The sequence below is a fragment of the Herpailurus yagouaroundi genome, unplaced genomic scaffold, assembly GCF_014898765.1.
Source record: "Herpailurus yagouaroundi ecotype Mexico unplaced genomic scaffold, PumYag 165, whole genome shotgun sequence".
Classification (NCBI taxonomy): Eukaryota; Metazoa; Chordata; class Mammalia; order Carnivora; family Felidae; genus Herpailurus; species Herpailurus yagouaroundi.
The window spans coordinates 26,587,299-26,607,826 of record NW_024412406.1 but is presented as its reverse complement, the minus strand read 5'-3'; the positions used below and the strand labels follow the sequence as shown (position 1 = coordinate 26,607,826).

General features: G+C 41.9%; 1 protein-coding gene across 3 annotated transcripts in view; it reads left to right on the top strand.

Moving 5' to 3' along the window:
• The window catches only part of TGS1 (trimethylguanosine synthase 1), a 40,466-nt gene extending 20,256 nt beyond the window's left edge, over positions 1-20,210 (top strand). The window contains exons 9-13 of one of the 3 annotated variants that reach the window (XM_040487768.1): positions 191-343; positions 1,926-2,069; positions 6,205-6,421; positions 7,346-7,424; positions 19,776-20,210. In XM_040487768.1, the coding sequence (XP_040343702.1) occupies positions 191-343; positions 1,926-2,069; positions 6,205-6,421; positions 7,346-7,424; positions 19,776-19,898 (716 nt within the window). In that variant the 3' untranslated portion in view covers positions 19,899-20,210. Of the gene's footprint in view, positions 1-190; positions 344-1,925; positions 2,070-6,204; positions 6,422-7,345; positions 7,425-8,558; positions 9,188-15,715; positions 15,729-19,775 lie in introns of those variants that run through there. The other 2 variants (XM_040487769.1, XM_040487770.1) reach the window with 2 other exon arrangements.
• The last annotated feature ends 318 nt before the right edge of the window (positions 20,211-20,528 follow it).

Here is a 20,528-nt window from a genome sequence, read left to right as displayed (position 1 = left end):
AGCTGTCATGTAAAGTCAGTGCTATGTGCATCAGGCCCTCCTGCTTCTCCAGGGGTGCCGTTGCACACATGTTCTGGAGTGCATTCCCAAATTGTAAATATTGAATGTGGGTATACTTTTAGATAAATTCATCTACGATTTCCTTTTTTTCTTAGTGAGCATCTGTATTTTTTATATTCTTTTATTTTAGCTGAAAGTAAAAAGAAGAAGACAAAGAAAAACAGGAACAAAAAGGTAATTGGCCTGCCTCCCGAGATAGCTGCTGTTCCTGAGCTGGCAAAGTACTGGGCCCAGAGATACAGGCTCTTCTCCCGTTTTGATGATGGGATTAAATTGGACAAAGGTAAAATATATGTGGGGGGTTTTTTGACACTATTTTGAAATAATTTCAAAGTTACAGAAACGTGGCAGGAATAGTAAAAATTTCATAATGCCCTTCACCCATATCTGACTGCTTGGTAACACTTTGCCACATTTGCTTTATCATTCTGTATATCCAATCGCTCCTACCCCTTAATACTTGCGTGTGTGTTTTCTAAGAACAAAGATACTTTATGTAATGGTGATAAAATTACAAATTGAACTTTGCTGCAATATTCTATTCTGCAGTCCAGACTGCAGTTTCATCTGTTACCCTAATCATGTCCTTTATGGCGTTTTTTCTTCCAGTTGAGGACCACGTATTGCATTTAGTTTTCATGTTGTTTTCTTTTCCTTTCATCTGGAATAGTCCCTCAGCCTTTTTGTCTTTCTTGACTCTGACATTTTCCAAAGAAAAGTGGCCAATTATTTTCTACAGTGTCTCTTAGTTTGAGTATATATGTATTTTTAAAACTTCACATTCAGGTTTAATCTGGATTTGTGGCATTTTAGGATGAATAGCAAAAAGTCAACATCTGATGAAGAAATACCTAGTGCAGAAGGTGTAATTTAATGAATTAACTCTGGAAGCGGAGTTCTTCTGTGAGTGTTACTGCTATGTCTGGAACACCTTCCTTCATTCATTTCTGCAAATTGATGCTTATTTTCATATCGGGGCTCCCTAAACATTGGTCCTTATTGACTGTCAAAATCAGGAGACTTGATCTGGGTAGAATTTTGGGTTCTGTGAACCTCTTCTAATAATTTACAAAATGTTGTGTTTGTTGTGTATCAAAGAGAGTACATAGGAGTTTGTTTGGAGAAATGAGGCTGGATAAAAAAGCTTTCTAATTCTATAAAAGGAATTTATATTTGTATTCTTCCAACAATGAGGAGCCATTTAAAGTCTTGGTAAGGAAAGAGAACAGGAAAATTGGTGCATGATTTTGTTCCAGAGAAATACATTTCTGAAAAAAAATGTTAATTTTTTCTACTGGGAAAGGAAGTCCGTGTCCTCTTTCTTCTGGAGTGGGCATAGGACCCCATTTCTGAAAACGAAGAGGGGTCTATTCCTACAGCTTTGCATCCTTTTGCTGTCAGCTTCTTGCTTTTCCTGACCCTTTTGAAATGTACACATTTTTCCGAAGTGTCAAGTACAAATCTGGCTCGATAGTTCCCTGTTAGAAATAAAGTAATCCGGAAACTCAGTGGGGTCTGGGGAGTTGGCCAGTTGAATAGAGCAACTTTCCATTTTCCTTAATAGTCATTAATACTTCAAACAGAAAAACTAAAGTTGCATTCAGTTATTAGAAGTATATTATAAAAGCAACAGGCAAGAATTGAGATGGTTGCTTCCGTGCAAATCGGGAATGGGAATGGTACTGCTTTTTATAACAAGCTCTACTGAACTTTCTGTAAAAAAAACGAAGCAATTTATAAGTTCTTGAAAAGAGAAACTAGATCTTGTTCGGGTATAGCATATATAGTAATGTTGCTGTGATGTTTGTGCTCGGGTTGGCTTCTTGAAATTGAACCATCTTCATCCGGATGCTCTTCCTCTGCAGAGGGCTGGTTTTCCGTGACCCCTGAGAAGATTGCTGAACACATTGCTGGCCGGGTCAGCCAGTCCTTCAAGTGTGACATTGTAGTAGATGCATTTTGTGGAGTCGGAGGAAATACCATTCAGTTTGCCTTAACAGGAAAGAGAGGTAATTAGCCGACAATGGAAGAAAGCGATTTATTTTCCGTTTGTTTGAGTTAAAAAGTTTCATTTTGCTTTAGCCTATGTATGTTGTATATAATTAGTAACATAACCCCAAATATCCAAAATAATAATAGCAGGGCGCCTGGGTGGCTCAGTCAGTTAAGCATCTGACTCTTTAGTTCGGCTCAGGTCAGGGTCTCACAATGAAATCGAGCCCCTCATTGGGCTCTGTGCTAACAGCACAGAATAAGTAAATAAACATTTTTTAAAAATACATAATAATAATAATAATAATAACAACAGCATATATCAAGCCATACACCCTGTATCACGGACTAGTATAAGTGCTTAATATGTATACATTTGTTAGTCAGCAGTCTTGTGAGGTATATCTTTTACTATCTGTGTTTCACAGATAAACAGAAAAATAGAGATGAAATAATTTGCCCAGGATTACACAGACACAGCTTGGTGAAGCCAAGATTAATAACATTATAGAAAACCAACAATTCTGAAATGGGAAGGCCTTCTTTAGAAGAAGAGTGGACAGAGAGTACCTGCTTTGCCACCTCTGTGACTTTGGACATCATTTAACCTCAGTTTAAAGGAGACCTTAAATTGAGATAACGTCTGTAGTACCTTTCAGCTTTAACATCATAAGACTCTAAAAATCTTTCAAGTGTTAGGTCCTCCTCATGTTTGACTTTGGAATCCCGGGAAAGAAAACCTCTATTGCTGTATATCTACCAAGAAATTTGTCAAGTAGGTAGTACGTGTGCTGTTTCCCAGGGAAAAGAAAGCTTTATAAAATTGAACAATCTGCCCAAATTGGCATAGCTGAGTCATGAAGCCAAGGTTTTTTTTCTGGTATCCCTGTTCTTTCTAAATTCTTTTGAAAGCGTAGTATCAAAGACATCAATTGTTGAGTCATACTCTGAAGATGCTCTTTTTTCCCCGACATCTTTCTATGATACATGCAGTTTCCATTTCAGTGAATTAAGGTTAAGTCTCATTAATTTATATGAAGTTCTTAATGTTGACTAGGAAAGCATGATTCTGGAAGCCTAATATAGAAGCTAAAAATCATGAAGGAAAACTTAACATTGATTTTAAGACCCATGCTGATGAACTGTGACCCTTATTTAATCATGCTCCAGGGCATGGCATTACCCACCTTATATGGTCTCCCAATAGCCTGAATGAAAGTTGTTTTCAGAGTTACTGGAATAGGAATTATTTTCTTGTTTTCCTTGAATTCATTATTTACTCTGCAATTTCTTCTCTTCACTTGCCAGATAAACCATTCCTGTGAGCTCAAATCAGTGTACATTGCATGAAAATGATTTTTCAAAATCATTGTCAACTTGGTCTCAGGTTGTCAACTTGGTCTTCATTTTGATATTGCATCATAACATGACAATTAAAATATCCGCCCTCCGGGGCGCCAGGGTGGCTCAGTCGGTTAAGCGTCCGACTTCAGCTCAGGTCACGATCTCACGGTCCGTGAGTTTGAGCCCCGCGTTGGGCTCTGGGCTGATGGCTCAGAGCCTGGAGCCTGCTTCCAATTCTGTGTCTCCCTCTCTCTCTGCCCCTCCCCCGTTCATGCTCTGTCTCTCTCTCAAAAATAAATAAACGTTTAAAAAAATAAAATAAAATACCCTCTCTCCAATAAAGCAGCAAATAGATCTGGATATTTTTTCAAATACTATGGAAACTGTCCATATTGTAGATTTGTATTTCTTTGAATATAGGTCCGTAGCCAAGGCTTTCTGCAGCTTAGTACACATTTGGTAAAGGAAAATGTCCAATGTGGGTCCCACGCTAAAGGAAGTCTATTTCTGGCATGTTCTCCCAGATCCAGCTTTCATCAAGGCGCCTTAGGGTCTTTTAATCACTCACGCTTACAGGTAGCCAGCTTCTGGGAGGAAAGGGAAGCAGATAGCGAACACCATGCCTCTCTGGTACTGTCATGACCTGGCTTCTGTCTTTGCAGCATCTGGAATGGAAAGCCTAGGACCCCTCAAGCCTGTTCAGCATAGTGGTGTCCTGTGACCTGTTTCCCAAACAAGCAGCAACAGCTCGCAGATGCTCTAATGTTAGTTATAGGTACTGCTCCGTGCTAGGGGATTCAAAACATTTGAAGTATAATTGATTGTGTGCTTACATATCTCTATGTGTGTTGATGTATATATATATATATATATATATACACACACACACACACACATATGCACGTAATCATTCTTCAGCTGAATATATATGAATCCACATACATACGTGTACGTGCCCATACACATGAGAAAATAGCGTTGTGTATGACTGACATGATCCCTTTGTGCCATTGCTTCCTTCCACTCAGATGGTTGTGGTCTATGCATCTACTCACCTGAGTGTTAGAGAATCCACAAGGTTTTGCATTTTGCCGTTAAAAGATTTTTTCCCTCTCTATCTACTTCAGTATCCTTGCTATTCAATAGAATTTTCTGTGATGATGGCAGTGTTCTGTATCTGCATTGTCTAGGTATGATAGCCACTAGCCACATGTGGCTATTGAGCATTTAAAATGTGGCAGGGTGACTGAGGATCTGAATTCTTTATTTCATTTTAATCAATTTATTAAATTTTTTTTTCAACATTTTTATTTATTTTTGGGACAGAGAGAGACACAGCATGAATGGGGGAGGGGCAGAGAGAGAGGGAGACACAGAATCGGAAACAAGCTCCAGGCTCTGAGCCATCAGCCCAGAGTCTGACGCGGGGCCTGAACTCACGGACCGCGAGATCGTGACCTGGCTGAAGTCGGACGCTCAACCGACTGCGCCACCCAGGCGCCCCCATTTTAATCAATTTAAAGGTAATAGCCACATATGGCTGGTGGCTACCATTATTGGACAGTGCAGTTCTATATAATGTCATCCAACGTTTGTCGGCATTTCATTTACATAATAGATTGAGTGCTTACATTCTGTTAGGCCTAAAAATAAAACAGCCTCTAGGAGAATGTAGATGAAAACGTGAGAATTGACTGAGTATATTTGATGTTGAAAATCATTTTTCCCCATTGAGTTTTTGATGTTGTCGGCATATCTTTCCATCTGTCTCTATACTACAAGTGGAGCAGATTGAACAGCTAAAAAGGACATTTTCATCGTTTTTGTTACGAACGTTAGCTTATTTAGAACAGAAAAATAGCATTGTAAATGCATAATTTTCAACATGTAATTGGAGCTCGTATACATTGTTCAAGTGATTATTTAGTGCATTATTTCTCAAAAGTGTTAACAAATTTTGAAACCAGCACTTTGTAGAAAACAACTGTGTTTCCATGACAACCATGGTGTATGCATTAGGGTTCCACTTAGACCTTGCAAATATAAAATATTGCCACGAGCACACTGGTGCACGTACAGGTGCACTTGAGTTATTTGCTGTAAGACATCATGAGTGAGCTCAAATCAACTTATGTTTGCATTGCTAATTATGAAATTGCAGTAAATTAAATGAAAGCCCTCTCGGTGAAAACATAACGTTGTCAGTTCCCTCCCCCCTAAGATGTCTCATTCATTAAACGTTATCAGCAGATGTTTTTACATTTCTTGTTCATAAGTTGGCTCTATAGGTTTGTCAAATGTGTTTCAATTTGCTCTTCTGTAGAAGTTGTCAAATTTGTCTTTGGAGGCCGTGTCTCATTTTAGGAAATGGGTCTTTTCTGAAATCCTAGTGTGGTTACAGGCTTGACATGCAGTCAGCGACCTTTCCAAGTGTTTGCTGCTCAGGGCGTTCAGGCCACAGTGCTGAACACATTACCTCTCAGTAGGTACTGTGTGACTCCTGTCACTACTTGCTTTGGAAAAGCTGGCTGAGTGACACAGCTTTGAAAGCCAGGCCATTTAGTCCCATTTTCTTGGTACTACACAAGTGCATCTTTCTACTTTAGGTTAAATTTTTTAATTAAGTTTTTATCGTGCTCGCTTCGGCAGCACATATACTAATTAAGTTTTTATCCCTGGTACATGAACCAAACTCCCTTAGTCTTTAAAAAAAGTTCTTGTAAAGAGAAGAAAGGAGACTGCTCAGAAGATGAACTGTTCTATGTAACAGTCGGTGTCATTTAACTCCTCTTCTTTTCCCACTTTCAGTGATTGCCATTGATATTGATCCTGTTAAGATCGATCTTGCTCGCAATAATGCAGAAGTTTATGGAATAGCAGACAAGATAGAGTTCATCTGTGGAGATTTCCTCCTGCTGGCTTCTCACTTAAAGGCTGATGTTGTGTTTCTTAGCCCCCCTTGGGGAGGACCAGACTACGCTACCGCAGAGACCTTTGACATTAGGACCATGATGTCTCCAGATGGATATCCTTTGCAAGGCTGGCAGTTTACTCAAACAGCGGTTGTAGAGAGAAGGGCGTACATATGAATGAGTGTGTGTGTTTGTGTGTGTGTTTCAGGGAGAGAGAGGTTAGTGAAGGGGGGAGATACTCACTAGTAGCACCTGATAGGTTCCGGTTTATTTTGCATAAAAAGCCAGTATGTAAACATTAAGTGCTGGTTGATTGCCAAGAGTAATGGCCAATGTGAAGTTACATTTCCTTTGGTTACTGTCCAATTATATCATCATAAAACAAGAAGTAGGAAGTATTAATTGCTTGAAATTATGGTCCTGGACATTGGGAGATTCCTCAAGACCTGTCCTTACGAGTCTGGGTGACCATCCTTTAACTTTTCTTCAACTTAACACTGGCTTGAGCTGATTCTCTTTGTCTCTTCCAGTGTTTCCTCTCACTTTTCCAAGACACCGAAGCAAATTTTTCTTTCATGGTAATATTTATTATTTGTCCCTTTCTTTATCTCTCCTCCCCAGAGGAATCACCTCTTTGACTCTAATAGGAAGCGTGTTTCTAAACTGCTAATTAAAATTTAGGATGTAAACCACAATGACCAGATGTACTTGTCTTTTATTCTTTACTGGAAAGAGGTGGTATTGTGCTTTCCTCTTCTTTCTACTCTCACAGTAATTAGGAAATGGTAGAAAGACAGTGTATTTCTGACCCCTGGCTGCCTTCCACAAGGATAATCGAATGAACAGTTTTAACTGCTAATCTTTGACCCATCTGAATTACAAAATCTCCTACTTAATTCTCTTTTAGGTTCCATTAGAGGATCTAAATGTGTGTCTTATTGTTACTTATCAAAATATATTTGGGATATGATGCAAGAACATATCTCTGCTCAGAAATGAACTGCTCCTTTTGTTACCATTCCTTAACTGCTGTCCACCTTTGAAATTTTCAGGCGTTCCCAGAAGATCACTAATAATATTGTTTATTTCCTTCCAAGAAATGCTGATATTGACCAGGTAAGTAAGCCACTACTGCAGAACTTCTCTGAGCCTGTGGCATAACTATTAGGAAAAATGGGCAGAAAAAAATACAAGGCATTTCTTTGAGAACATATTTATGAAAAGTGTCTGGCTTTTATGCTAATAGTAGAAAACTGGAGGTGTTTGGTAGTTAAATCCTTGCCTGTTTAATGCACTTCATCTCCACAGCTCCTGGCGTACATATACATAAATAGAATACTCGGGGCTTTTAATATGTTCTGGAAGGATGACCGGATGTGTTGTGTTTCAAATGTGCATACCGAAACTAGGCAAGATCTGTCTTTACTGAAGCCTACCTTGAGAATCGAGTTTTTAGGTATTCCTCAGAAGAGGACCCTACATAGAAATACATAGACAGATGAAACCTTAATTTGGCCAGAAACAGTTTTAACCATAGTCTTGGAGTGTGGGAAGCTAGACTAACAGTTAAATGTCCTCATTCCATTCTTACCATAAACACTTATTTTAGTAATGTTATTTTTTCTCTGGTAGAATTGGATTTGGTACAACTGCCTTGTGAGGATTTGATGGTGGCTTTATTTCATGTTTTTGTTGATTTGCTTTTTATAAACACTACGTATTTACTGTGTGGTGAGCGTTCTGTTGAAAATCTTTTGTCTTTCATGTTTTGATTTTACTAGTATAACTGGGTCTGGAGTTTTCCTTTCTCTCCTATTTGATACTCTGAGAGCTGACCCTGTCGTGCTCAGCCTTGACATCTGATTCTGGAGAAATTATCTCCCATTACCTATTCAATTAAATTTCACACCACCTTGGTTTTTTTTTCCTGGGACATCACTTACGCGTGTGTTAGTCTTTTATAATTCTATTTTCTGGCGCTTTTTCTCTTCCTTTTTCTTCTGGGAGATCTGGGCTTCCAACTAGTTCATTCCTGAGAGTGTATTCCTTGTGTTTTTTTAGTTCAAGTATCGTGTTCTTTATACTTAAAATTTCTGTACTGTTTTTGTTTTCTTTTATACTGTAATAATATCTCTTCCTGTTATTATAAGTTTAAATTCTTAATCTGGTCTGTCCTTTCTGCATTTCATGTAATTTAGAATCCATTTTGTTTTTCTTCCATGAAATACTGGCGGTCCTCAAATGTCTTAGCGTGCATTGACTGTTCTCAAGTAACGTGGAGGAGACAGGCCAGGCTAGAAACTAGCGTCGACTCTGGCTGTGCCCTGGGGTCACTGGGGACCCTTAGAAAAACTGTGGCTGTGTAAGCCCCACCTCAGAAACTGATCTAACCAGGTTCGTAAAGCTGCCAGATCATTCTAAGGTGGAGCCCGGGCAGCCTAGCGCTGCTCACCGCTACGTTAGCCCCGGTGATAACCTCAGGGGACCAGAGTGTCAGGTGAGCTGTGGGGTTGCCAGCCCAGGAACCACAAGACCGCAGTTCATTGTCACCAAACACCACGTCAGGAGGCAACTCCTCGCTCTTGGGGAGGGGCTGGACCGAAGCGGATTCACGGGCTCTTTCATCCCCGAGTGTCATTCATCAGCTCGCGGGTGTGGAGAGGGAGGAGTGAGACGGTGGCTGTCAGGGACTCGTGGCCACCTGTTCCTCTCAGCTCGTCACGCGGGATTTCTTTTCAGACTGCCCTAACGACTGAACGTTGACCAGAGTTCCCGGTTTCTGGAAGTGAGGCCGAGTATGCCAAATACAGGGCAATTGGCCGAGGGAGCAGCCGGAGCGGCACTTGCGAGTTCTTGTTCTCCTTCTTCCTGTGCCGGCTTCCCGTAGGCCCGTTGCCCTCCGTCCTGCGCACACACGTTCAGACCGTCCCGGGTCTCCGGAGGTCTCGTTCGTTTGGCGGCCTCCCTTTGTAGTGTCTTCGTCCGGTGCTGGCTTGCGGTAGCCAACAGGCCTCCTAGCCCGGCACCGTCCCAGGGCTTTCGCCGCGGGGACGTAAATAACGACGGTGCAACCTTCTCACGAGAAAGGTGGAGCTCGAACGCGCTGGCTCTCTGGTTGGATGACTTCAGGAAACGCTCCGATGAGGTAGCACGTAAACTGGACTTCGGAGTCCAAGAAGCTTCGATGGTGGGAGTTGAGCAGAAGGTGGCCAGAGCGCCAAAGACACAGCAGGGGGAATGTGTAGGTAGTGTTCAGTTAATGGGCTCAGAGAGAGGGAGCAAATCAAACGGACCGGGTTTAGTCTCGGCCCTGCCACTCACCAGCTGTTTGGCGGCGGTTCCGAGGCGTAGACGAGTCTGGGGGTTCCGCGTTTAACACGGTACCTCTAGCCCACAAACCTTCGATAACGTCCTGTGTCTGTGACTTATCGCAAAGTTGTTGTGAGGAGAATGTAAATGCTCCTAACACCTTGAAGAGGACCGGTATGGAGAGAGGATATGTTTTCCCTAGAGGACAGAGTAGAAGCTCCTGTATTTGTGAAATGATAGAACGTAATTTATAAACACACCTCCCCGATCACCTGTTTTTCTCATCCTCTCATCAGAAACATACACTCTGAACAGACATACCCTTGTGTCAGTTGGGCACACTCTCGGGATCATGACGTATTTCCTTGGTCTTTGCAACACTGGCTCTCAGCTCTGGCTGCTAATTGGAATCGGCCGAGTGGCTTTTGTTTTTTTATTGTGGTAAGATGCACACAACAAAACTTACCATAAACCATCTGTGAACGTCAGACACGTTCGCACTGTCGTGCAACCATCCCGCCATCCGCCTCAGAACTTTTACACCTTCCCAAACTGAAACTCTGTACTGTGAAACACTGACTCACCACCTGCCCCTGGCAGCCACCATTCTCCTCTCTGTGTCCGTGAATTTCACTGACCTGGGTACCCCAAATAAGTGGAGTCATACAGTATTTGTCCCTTTGTATCTGGCCTGTTTCACGGAGTATAATGTCCTGAAGTCATCCACGCTTCAGCACGTGCCGGAACTTCCTTCCTTTTTAAGGCCGAACGGTATTCCATTGTGTGGACATACCACATACCGTTTATCCATCCATCAGTGGACATTTTGAGCCACTTTCACCTTTTGGCCGATGTGAGTAATGCTGCTGCGGGTGCCCTGTATCTTTCCCTGCTTTGAGTTCTTTTGGGTATATACCCAGAAGCAAAATTGCCAGATCATAGAGCAATTCTGTTTAGTTTTTTGAGGACCCCCCCCTGTGATTACTCCCTGGCAGCTGAACCAGTTTACATTCCTACCAGCAATTCATCAGGAGTTCAGTTTCTCCACATTCTCACCAACACTTGTTTTTGCTGTTGGTGGTTGTTTTGTTATGATAATAGCCGCCCTAATGGGTATGAAATGGTATCTCATTGTAGTTTTGATTTGCACTTCCCTAATGACTCATGATGTTGAGGACCATCTGTTCACGTGTGTATCTTCTGGGTATTAGTCCCCTCTCAGTATATACTTTGCCCGTATTTTTCCCCATCCTGTGGGTTGCCTTTTTTACTCTTGATAGTGTTCTTTGCTGTACAAAGTTTGTAATTTTGATGAAGTTCAGTTTGGCTCTTTTTCCTGTGTATTGCCGGTGCTTTTGGTGTCATAGTCAAGAAATTGTTACCAAAGCTAATGTCATGAAACTCTTCCTGTATTTTCTTCTGAGAGTTTTATGATTTTAGCAAGTAGCTTTTTAAAACTACCAGTTGAAGAGTCCCCAAATGATTGTAGTATGCTGTCGGAGTTGAGATTCTCTGGGATAACAGAAGGGTAAATGATCTGAATGAGCCAGAGCTCTTACTCTGTGGGTTAGAGGAGGTGAAATTAGATCTTGTCACCTGTCATCTGTTTATGAGCCACAGTGTTTGAATATTAGACCTCCCAAACACTGTGTGCTGTACCGTTACAAGAAAAAGCACTGTCCCCTTGCTTCATGCATTTTTTAATATCAAATCTCATATTAAACTGTATCTCCTACTCACGTGACTCTCATCTGCATCCTGTGCTCCCAAGTAAAGTTGAGCCTGTTGATTCCATAATTCTTATTTGCTCACATAAATATTATGCTCCATATTGCTAGTCTCATAAGTGGTTATGTGATCCTTCTATTAAATATTTGATGGGCTTCTTGGGGTACTTGAATGGCAATAGGAAACTCACTGTTTATTGCAAAAGTTACAGTGTTTTTTCTAGTTAACATTTTCCCAAGGAGGAAGTTAATTTTTTTCTCTTTAACTTGCGTTTTTGGTTTAGTTCAGAAACCTGCCAGAATTAGTTCATTGACATTTTCTACCTGTAGAGGGAGTAACGACACTAAAAAATAATAAAAGTCAAAAAGGAAATGAGATTTCAAGTGTTATTATATTGTTTGGTATTAAATTTGGATCAAAGTACAGTAGGGAGTCAACTTTTTAAAATGAAAAAAATCTATCCATATGTAGTATTTTTACAATGGGAGACAAGACAGTTCTGCAAGAATGAGAGAGGGCAGCATTACAGAGAAGTCCACTTTTTTGCTAAGGAACATTTAGAATGTCACAGCAACCTGAACTTCCACATGGGCTGGGTTCCCCAAGTTCATGAGTTGGCTGTTTGAAACTCAGGCCGCATTTTTCCCACAGAAATGTCTGTTAAGAACAGTTAATTTCCCATGCAGGGAGATTTGTACTCATGGTATTTGTATTTGGGGTAACTAAAGTGAGTATGGACTCAGCACAGATACAGCTTGTCCTGTAGTCTTTCCACATGGGAGACGAGGCTAGTTGTTTTCTGTGTCTAGTAACACATTTTTCTAGGTCTCCTATTACCTCAGTCTCTTACTCCCCTTTTCTGTGTGGGTGTTATTCCAGGACACGTATTCCCTTGTTATCCACACTCTCACTGTCCAACTCAAGAACTGAATAATTTAGAAAGTCTTTTTGCGACAGGCTCTTTGGAGGGAAGTCACGGTTGAAACTTTGGAACTGATTAGATTCAGTTTGGAGGGCCCAGGATATATGTATTTATCTACTGGATGATAATCTTCCTTTGACAATCAGAGTTCAGCCAATACTAGCTTTGGTTCCACCAGACATTCCAAATACGGGAAACTTCTGTTTTAAAAAGTGCACGTACACAGTATGGATCGAGATGTCTGAGCAGAGCGGAAGGTCGGTATGAAGTCCCTTTGGGCGGCAGCTCCAACGTGGAGGAACCCGTCTGCTGGACAGACGTTGGGGTGCTGAGAAGGGCGGCTGCTGGCTGCTGGGATACAGCACCTCCTTATCTTTGTCTCCTGAAATGTCTAGCCTTCTCTTTAAAGGACTCTTCTTGACAGTTTGTGCGTACCGGTACAGAAAGGGCAGCGTTGAGCAGCATCCCTGAGGATTGTGTTGAAAAATGAACCGGGAGGCAGCCGTGCTTCGTGTCAGTCCGGGCACTGGGCTGGCAGACGTGCTCTGCCCTTCGGTGACCTCCCCCGCACACACCGTGGTGACAAGCAGGCCAGTCCCCAACTGTTTTATTTCCCAAGGAAGCAGGACCAGGTTTGTGAGCTTAGTACCACAGGTAAAACTGAACCTGTGATTGTTTACGTTGCAGCCCCAGGCCTAAAAGCTGTGAGATTGAATCATGAGAGCCCTTCTTCCCAGTGGGCCGAGTGCTTGAGGCTCCCGCTGGAGCCAGTACATGGTGTCTGGGAAGGGGAGAACTCCTGCTTAACAGCAGTCCTCACGCTTCCAGCAGCTTACTGTGTCAGGTGGGCGGGCAGGCAGGAAAGGAGGACTTACAGGTGACATTTCTAAGACCACATGGAAGAACAGTGAGCCTGAATATGGAAACTTGAGACAATGTTATTTGGAAAAAGATTACTTTAAATATAATGTTAAATATTTTAAATATAATTCAGTTCATTGGCGTTTTTAGTGTTTGTTTTTAGCTGAGTGCAGTGAAAACCTACCACCGATTTCTTTGCAAATATTAGTTCCAAGCGGTTATAGTATCTGTTTATATGAGAAATGAAAAATCAGGGCCTTGCCGGTTTCTGTGATAAGAAATTTGTGTCAGGTTCTTCCAAAAGAAATTTCCGTAGTAGAAATCTGGCATAATGGCAGCACGGTCGTATAGCCAAAACCGAATCCACGTGGTCAGTATGATGAAGTCGTCCCGACAGGTGGAGGGCCCGTAGTCTGGGGGTAGATAACCAGAAGCAGGAGAGAGTAGAGGGAGGATCAGGAACTGGATTGGATCTGCTACATGTAGGAATAGTAACCTCTAAAGCCGTTGAACCTGAAAGTAGCCAGCCCCTGAGACTCCGAGCGCTCAAAAGTGCCCTCATCCTGCATTTGTATACGACACAAACAGCTTCTAGTTATGTCCCTGCTGAATACACGTTTCTTGCCGGTTGGCATCCTTAGAGCTCGAGGCTTTCCCTGCGCGTTTCGTTGGATTATCTCAGTGGCTCCAGAGCAGGCAAGTCAGGTTCTCAGCCTGAAGTTGGCGATGCGAGGACTGGAGGAGTTCGGTGACTTGACTGCTCCTTCTGTCTCGCAGTGGCAGGGCCTTGCTGCCTCCCACTGACAGGGGATTCACTACCAAGAGGAACAGGTCCATCTGCTGTCAGTGAGTTAGCCCACCCTCAAACTGGAAGCAGTGAACAGAAGTTGGTGCGAGAGAAGCAGGGGAGCTGTAAAGAACTTCGGCTGCGTCAGTTCTGTTTCATTCCCGATTAGTGAGAAAAAAGAGGGCTGGAACTTCACCGCAAACTGAAAGGCACTCGCTGCTGAGCTTCGTCTCCGCGAGGATCCTCTTGTCTCTTCTAGGAACTGGTACCAGGCGTCTAGACCACTTCTATCCCTAGTGAAACCCACTGCCTAGTACATACAGTGCGGTTAAAGATATGTTCGACCAGCTTCGGTAGCTGGCTTTTCCCTGGGGAGTTTGCTGCTGGCCAGAAGAGCAGTGTTGTTCGTTCTTGTGCTGCACATATTCTCATTCTCCAGACGGGCCATGCACCTGGCCCCATAAGTGCAGCTGGAAAGGCAGATTAGATCCTGGACAGAAGCTTACGTTTCTTTTGCTCCTTTGGGTAACTTTTTTCAGTGAATGATGTAGATAAAAAGTAGAAGCATACCACACGGTGCTACGAACAAGTCCTGTGCAGGCAGCCGGGGCCTCTGGATTCTCTGGTCCGTTGTGCTGTATGTAACTAGCTGGATTTAAGAGCAGTCTTCGGGTTTCTGGTATCCAGCTCTGAGAACAGGTAAGGAGCAAAGCTCAGCGAACTGATTTTTGGTAGCCTTCTTCTGAGAAACTAATGTAGGAAAGCTTTTGGTGCTCAGCAGGGTTTTTTTGACCTGTCACCACTGTGCTCCTGTTGACAGTGGTGGCTCTTAAAAATCATATTTATTTTAATCACCAAGTCAATATTTGAAAAAAAAAACAAGAAATGATACTTGTGGGAGCTTGAGGTAATCTTTAAGTTATCTGAAAAACTTTTAGCAAAAAAAATTAAGATTCATTCACTCCAGCATAGAAATCTCCTTCCTGTTTATCATGTGCAGGTAAATGGAACTCAACTTAAGTTGTGAGTATTCCCTGGTTTTCTGCTGATAAAAAATACTTCCTTTTATCTCCCAGAGAACTGTTCATCAGAAATATTTTATCCAGCTTACTTTCATTTGTGTGCAGTTATTAATTGGCTGTCACAAAACACAAGGGCAGAGGAACCATAGATAAGGCACTTGTTTCCAGTCACAGCCAATAATACTTCAGATGCTTGCTTCTCCTGTCGCTACTTGGCAGAAACGCGGGGGCGCCTGGGTGGCTCAGTCGGTTAAGCGGCCGACTTGGGCTCAGGTCATGATCTCACAGTTCGTGAGTTCGAGCCCCACATCGGGCTCTGTGCTGACAGCTCGGAGCCTGGAACGTGCTTCGGAATCTGTGTCTCCCTCTCTCTCTGCCCCACCCCTGCTCACACTTGTCTTTCTCAGTCTCTCAAAAATGAATAAACATACATACATACATACGTACATACAAATAAATAAACAAACAAATAAATGGCAGAAATCTGTAGGCCTCATAAAAAATACTCCTCGTTTTCACCAGATGTAATTTGCATCTAAGCAAGTTTTTGCATATTGCAGATATAATCACTTCTGCAGTGTAATAAAAAGACTTATTTCCAGTGCTCTGATTTTTCTGCATCTTATACTAAAGTTCCTGCCCTTAGTATTGATTATATATTTTTCCATTAGGATCCAGTTTAGTGGTTATTTTCTTTGATCTGTTCAGCTGCCGTACCTATTTACTTCAAATCAGTTTGCTTTTGAAAAACAAATGCAGGGGTGCCTCACCAACTCAGTCGGTAGAGCGTGAGACTCTTGATCTCTCTGGGTCGTGAGTTCAAGCCCCACATTGGGCATAGTTTACTTAGAAAGAAAGAGAGGAAGGGAGGAAGGAAATGCACTTTTGAATGTTTAGTTGACTCTTAAATCTTCCGTTTTTATTACAGTTACCACCTTTACCACGATCTTTACCCATTTCTCCTTTCCCAGTCCCCAAGGAACAACCATTTTAACATCTAGTTGATGAGGGTTACAAGCCTTAGTTCTAGTTCAGTCCAAACTAATTGGGATTTCTTTCGGTAAGTCTAGTATCCTTGGGTAATATGCCAGAAACGTACTATGTAATCCAGAGGTAATAACCTTTATCTGTTTACCTACCTGCCCTTTACTCTCCCTTTCCTGTCTTGCCTCCCTCCTTTCTTCCTTTTCTCTCTCTCAATTTATTAAAATTTAAGAAAAAAGGAAGGAATCAAGTAGCCTTTTTCAGTTAAACCTGCTAGTGAAAAATAAAGCCGACCGGAAATCAATGGCATTAAGTTTGATGGAAACAAAGTGTTACTGGTTTGAACTACACAGTCTTTATAGCCTTTTCAGCTCCAGAATCCTAACCTTTATATAGTTGGGGGCCTGGGTGGCTCAGTCAGTTAAGCCTCTGACTCTTGTTTTTGGCTCAGATCATGATCTCATGGTGTGTGAATTTGAGCCCCTGAATCAAACTCTGGGGTGCCAGTGCAGAGCCTGCTTGGAATTCTCTCTCTCCCTTTCTCTCTGCCCCTTCCCAGCTGTGTGTGTGTGTGTGTGTGTGTGTGTGTGTCTCTAATAGTTAAATAAACAAACATTTAAAAGAACTTTAAAAATAAAATATATATGGTTTTAAAAACAAGGAAAATGTACAAAAACACTAAAGTTAGAAATTGGTTTTAATTAGAACATGTGAAAGTAACGCTTTAAGTTTCTAAACACTGAATAGATAGAGTTTTCTCATTATATTTTGACATAGACCCACCTTTTCCTCAGTATCCGGAAAAGTGCACGCTTGTTTTTTTGTCTGTCATCTGCCTCTCCCAGCCTTCAAGAGGGTTGAGATTTTGTGTGTGTGTTTTTGCTACACTCCACTACCTGGAACAGAAACCTCCACGCATTCAGTAAATAGTTTTTGAATAAAATAATTAAGCATTTTGCAACAGAGCCGAGAAAACTCTCACGCGGTGAGCGCATCTCCATTCTTTTTTCTATCCAGAAAAAAGTACCCCACTTTCTCAGGGATTTGTTGGGTTTTTCTTAAGTTTATTTATTTTTGAGAGAGAGCACGAGCAGGGGAGCGGCAGAGAGGGTGAGGGGGTGGGGACAGGATCTGAAGTGAGCTCTGTGCTGACAGCAGAAAGCCCAATGCGGGGCTCGAACTCACGAACCTCAAGATCATGATCTGAGCCCAAGTCAGACACCTAACTGACTAAACCACCCAGGAGCCCCTCAGAGATTTGTTTTAATATAATTCTATTTATGGCTCACAAAACGCACTTTTCAGGGACATAGGTAGTGCTGTTTTTCAGATCCTTCTAAATTGATAGGGGCGCCTGGGTGGCGCAGTCGGTTAAGCGTCCAACTTCAGCCAGGTCAGGATCTCGTGGTCCGTGAGTTCGAGCCCCGCGTCAGGCTCTGGGCTGATGGCTGAGAGCCTGGAGCCTGTTTCCGATTCTGTGTCTCCCTCTCTCTCTGCCCCTCCCCCGTTCATGCTCTGTCTCTCTCTGTCCCAAAAATAAATTAAAAAAACGTTGAAAAAAAAATTAATAAAAAAATAAATAAATAAATAAATTGATGGTGGAACTGGTATTCAGATTTGCCTCTGACTTTGCTCTTGGTTTTCTGCTAGACCTCTCCTAGTAGACTTTTGCTGTGGTCTCAACTCTAGTTCTCTTAACCTGCCCTCTCCTCTCCCCCTGCCTTGTCCTCCTCTCTCCTCCCCAGTCACCACCTCCAACCCCCGCCTCCCTCGAGAAAACTTCAGCTTGCCAATTCGTCACTTCCTCTTGAGCAAATCACTGGTTTAAAGGAACAGGAGAAATACTGCACCTGAATTATGTCTAACTCCTGGAAAACTTACCATGAAATAATTATATTTTAGATATACTAGTGAGAATTCCTTTTATTGTTTAAAGACAAAATTTGTCATTTTGCCCTTATGAAAAATCAGACTAACGGGCACCTGGCTGGCTCAGTCGGTGGAGCGTGTGACTCTTGGTCTCAGGGTTGTAAGTAAGTTCAAGCCCCCTGTTGGGTGTGGAGCCTACTTAAAAAAAAAAAAAAAAAGAAATGAAATGAATAAAGAAAAATCAGACTGGCATAAAGAAACAATTATTCCTATAATTGCCGCTTAAAGACTAGTCGGCTACTTTTAATTTCTAAAGTTTTACTTTAATGTACTCTTTATTAGTAAATAGTGGGATACACATGTGCTTTTTATTGTTATGACAGATACTGTGTTTGACTTGGGTTGTCAGCTATTCCTACTGATAAAAACACAGCCATCTCTTTGGTGTGTGGTATTTTTGTTGTTGTTTTTTTTGGGGGGGGGTTCTGTTTGTTTTTTTGTTTTGTTTTTTTTGCAGGTGGGCATTGATGTTGATATTAACTTTTTTAGTGGGACAGCTTCTTTTAGAATGACCTGTGGTTTCTTCCCTATTTCTGTAGCTGTAACTTTTTTTCTAAGAGGAAGTTGAAATGCTTTTTTAAAATACACACTCATTGGTGATGCACAAAAAATCTTCCCTTCTGCCAGATGCTGGTGTAGCACATATAATGCCGCTGAGGTTAGTTCTCTCAACCTCCATGCCAAACGAAACCAGCTGCAGCCCTGCAAAATACTCTGCCGATTAGGATCACGGAAGGGATTACGGAAACTACAGGTCTCCTTTCGTTGGAACCTGCCCCTGATATTTTGGGTATCCCCAAATATCAGTGCCTTCAGTTATCAGACCCCCAGGACTTTCCCCTTGCAATACCCTTCCCCCTGATCATTCTCGCTGCTATCTTGATAAAGATTCTGGTAATGGAATCGTGGGTTTAGAAGGTAATATATTTGCTAGTTGATAGACGTGAGAATGAAAAGTTGTTGGAATGAATCAAAATTTTATCTGTAGACCTTTGGGGACAGCATTGCTAGTTTGAACCATCCTTTTGATGTTAACTCTGTGGAGGTGGAGAGGAGGTGATGCTTTTTTAGCTTCCTAATAAAAAGGTTGGTCACTGTTTCCTCATAGACCTCAAAAAGTAGGGGGTCTTAAAAATATACACACGAGGGGCGCCTGGGTGGCTCAGAGTCAGTGGAGCATACACCTTCAGCTCAAGTCACCATCTCACTGTGCGTTCGAGCCCCTCATCAGGCTCACTGCTCTCAGTGCAGAGCATACTTTGGATCCTCTGGCCCCCACTCTCTCTGCCCCTCCCCTGCTCGTGCTTTGTCTCAAAATTAAAGAAACACTTAAAAAAATACACAAGAGCAGCAGGTGGAGGAAGTGGTCCTGGTCAGGATAACAGCACAAGAGAAGGAAAAAGCATACAGCAGAGACCAGAACTCTGACAGGAGCATGGGATCATTTCTGTCTTGCTGTCTGGTGTATTCCAGCACCAGGGAGCAGGTGCTCGATGAATATTGTTGAATGTGTGAAAGGGCAAGTCGAAGAAGGTGAGGTGAACAGGACCGAAAGCGGTCAGGGAAGGGAGTTCTTTTTTTAAGTTTCTATTTAATAAATAAACCTGATATTTGGGAAGGGTCCGTTCACTTTCTCTCCCTCTGAGGGCGTGAGCTTCTGCCGTTGGAGAGATTGGGTTCTGCCCAAGAAACACAGCACATGGTCTTACCCATATGATCAAACGTGTTTGAAACAAGTATCTCTGCCACCAAATACTACATTAATAACTGCCTGGAAGGTAACGATGAACATTTGAGATGCCTTGTTATTTGAAAGACTTAATTGAAAAGCCAGAGTCTTATTATTTGATAAAGCATTTAAATGAAGGATTTATTTTGAAATCATGCTTCTGTTATGTGTGGCTTTTTCCCATTCCTTTTTTTAGGTGGCATCCTTAGCCGGGCCTGGAGGGCAAGTGGAAATAGAACAAAACTTTCTTAATAATAAATTGAAGACAATCACTGCTTATTTTGGGGACCTGATTCGAAGATCAGCCTCTGAATCGTAACTGTGAAGGTGGTATAAGGACAGACAAATGGATCATGTGTGGTCAGAACGTTATTCAGATGAGACCCTTGAATTTCTTTCTGCATTCACTAATATTTTGTACCCACGATCTTACATCACCGTATGACACAGGAGCTTACAGTAGATTCATGAACATTAATGAGGTACTTGGACACCTTTGGATAATATTAACTGTGTGCAGTATACATGAGGATAGTATCTGAAATGGAAAAGGTAGGCTTTCCCCTGTGCTTGATGTCAGACAGTGTGTATATATGTATGTGTGTGTGTCTATATATATTTTTGAGTCGCACATGTTTTGGTTTAACATCTTTGTGTGTACGTGGGTATAAAAAACAATCACCGTGTTTCTTCTAATACAGCGATATAAAAAAACAGTGAATGAGCTGTAGTCTGCCCATCAGACCCCTGCTGAGATAAATAATATTAAGCCTTTAAGGGTGGAAACATAAACAGTACAGAAGGGTACAAAATGAAAAGTAGAACTCTCCTACCCCTTCCCCTATCCATTATTCATTTATCTAAAGATAACGACAGCTAACAGTATTTTATAATTCCTTTGGAAGACAGAAAAGGAATTGCAGTATACTTTAATACACTTTTTTCCCTC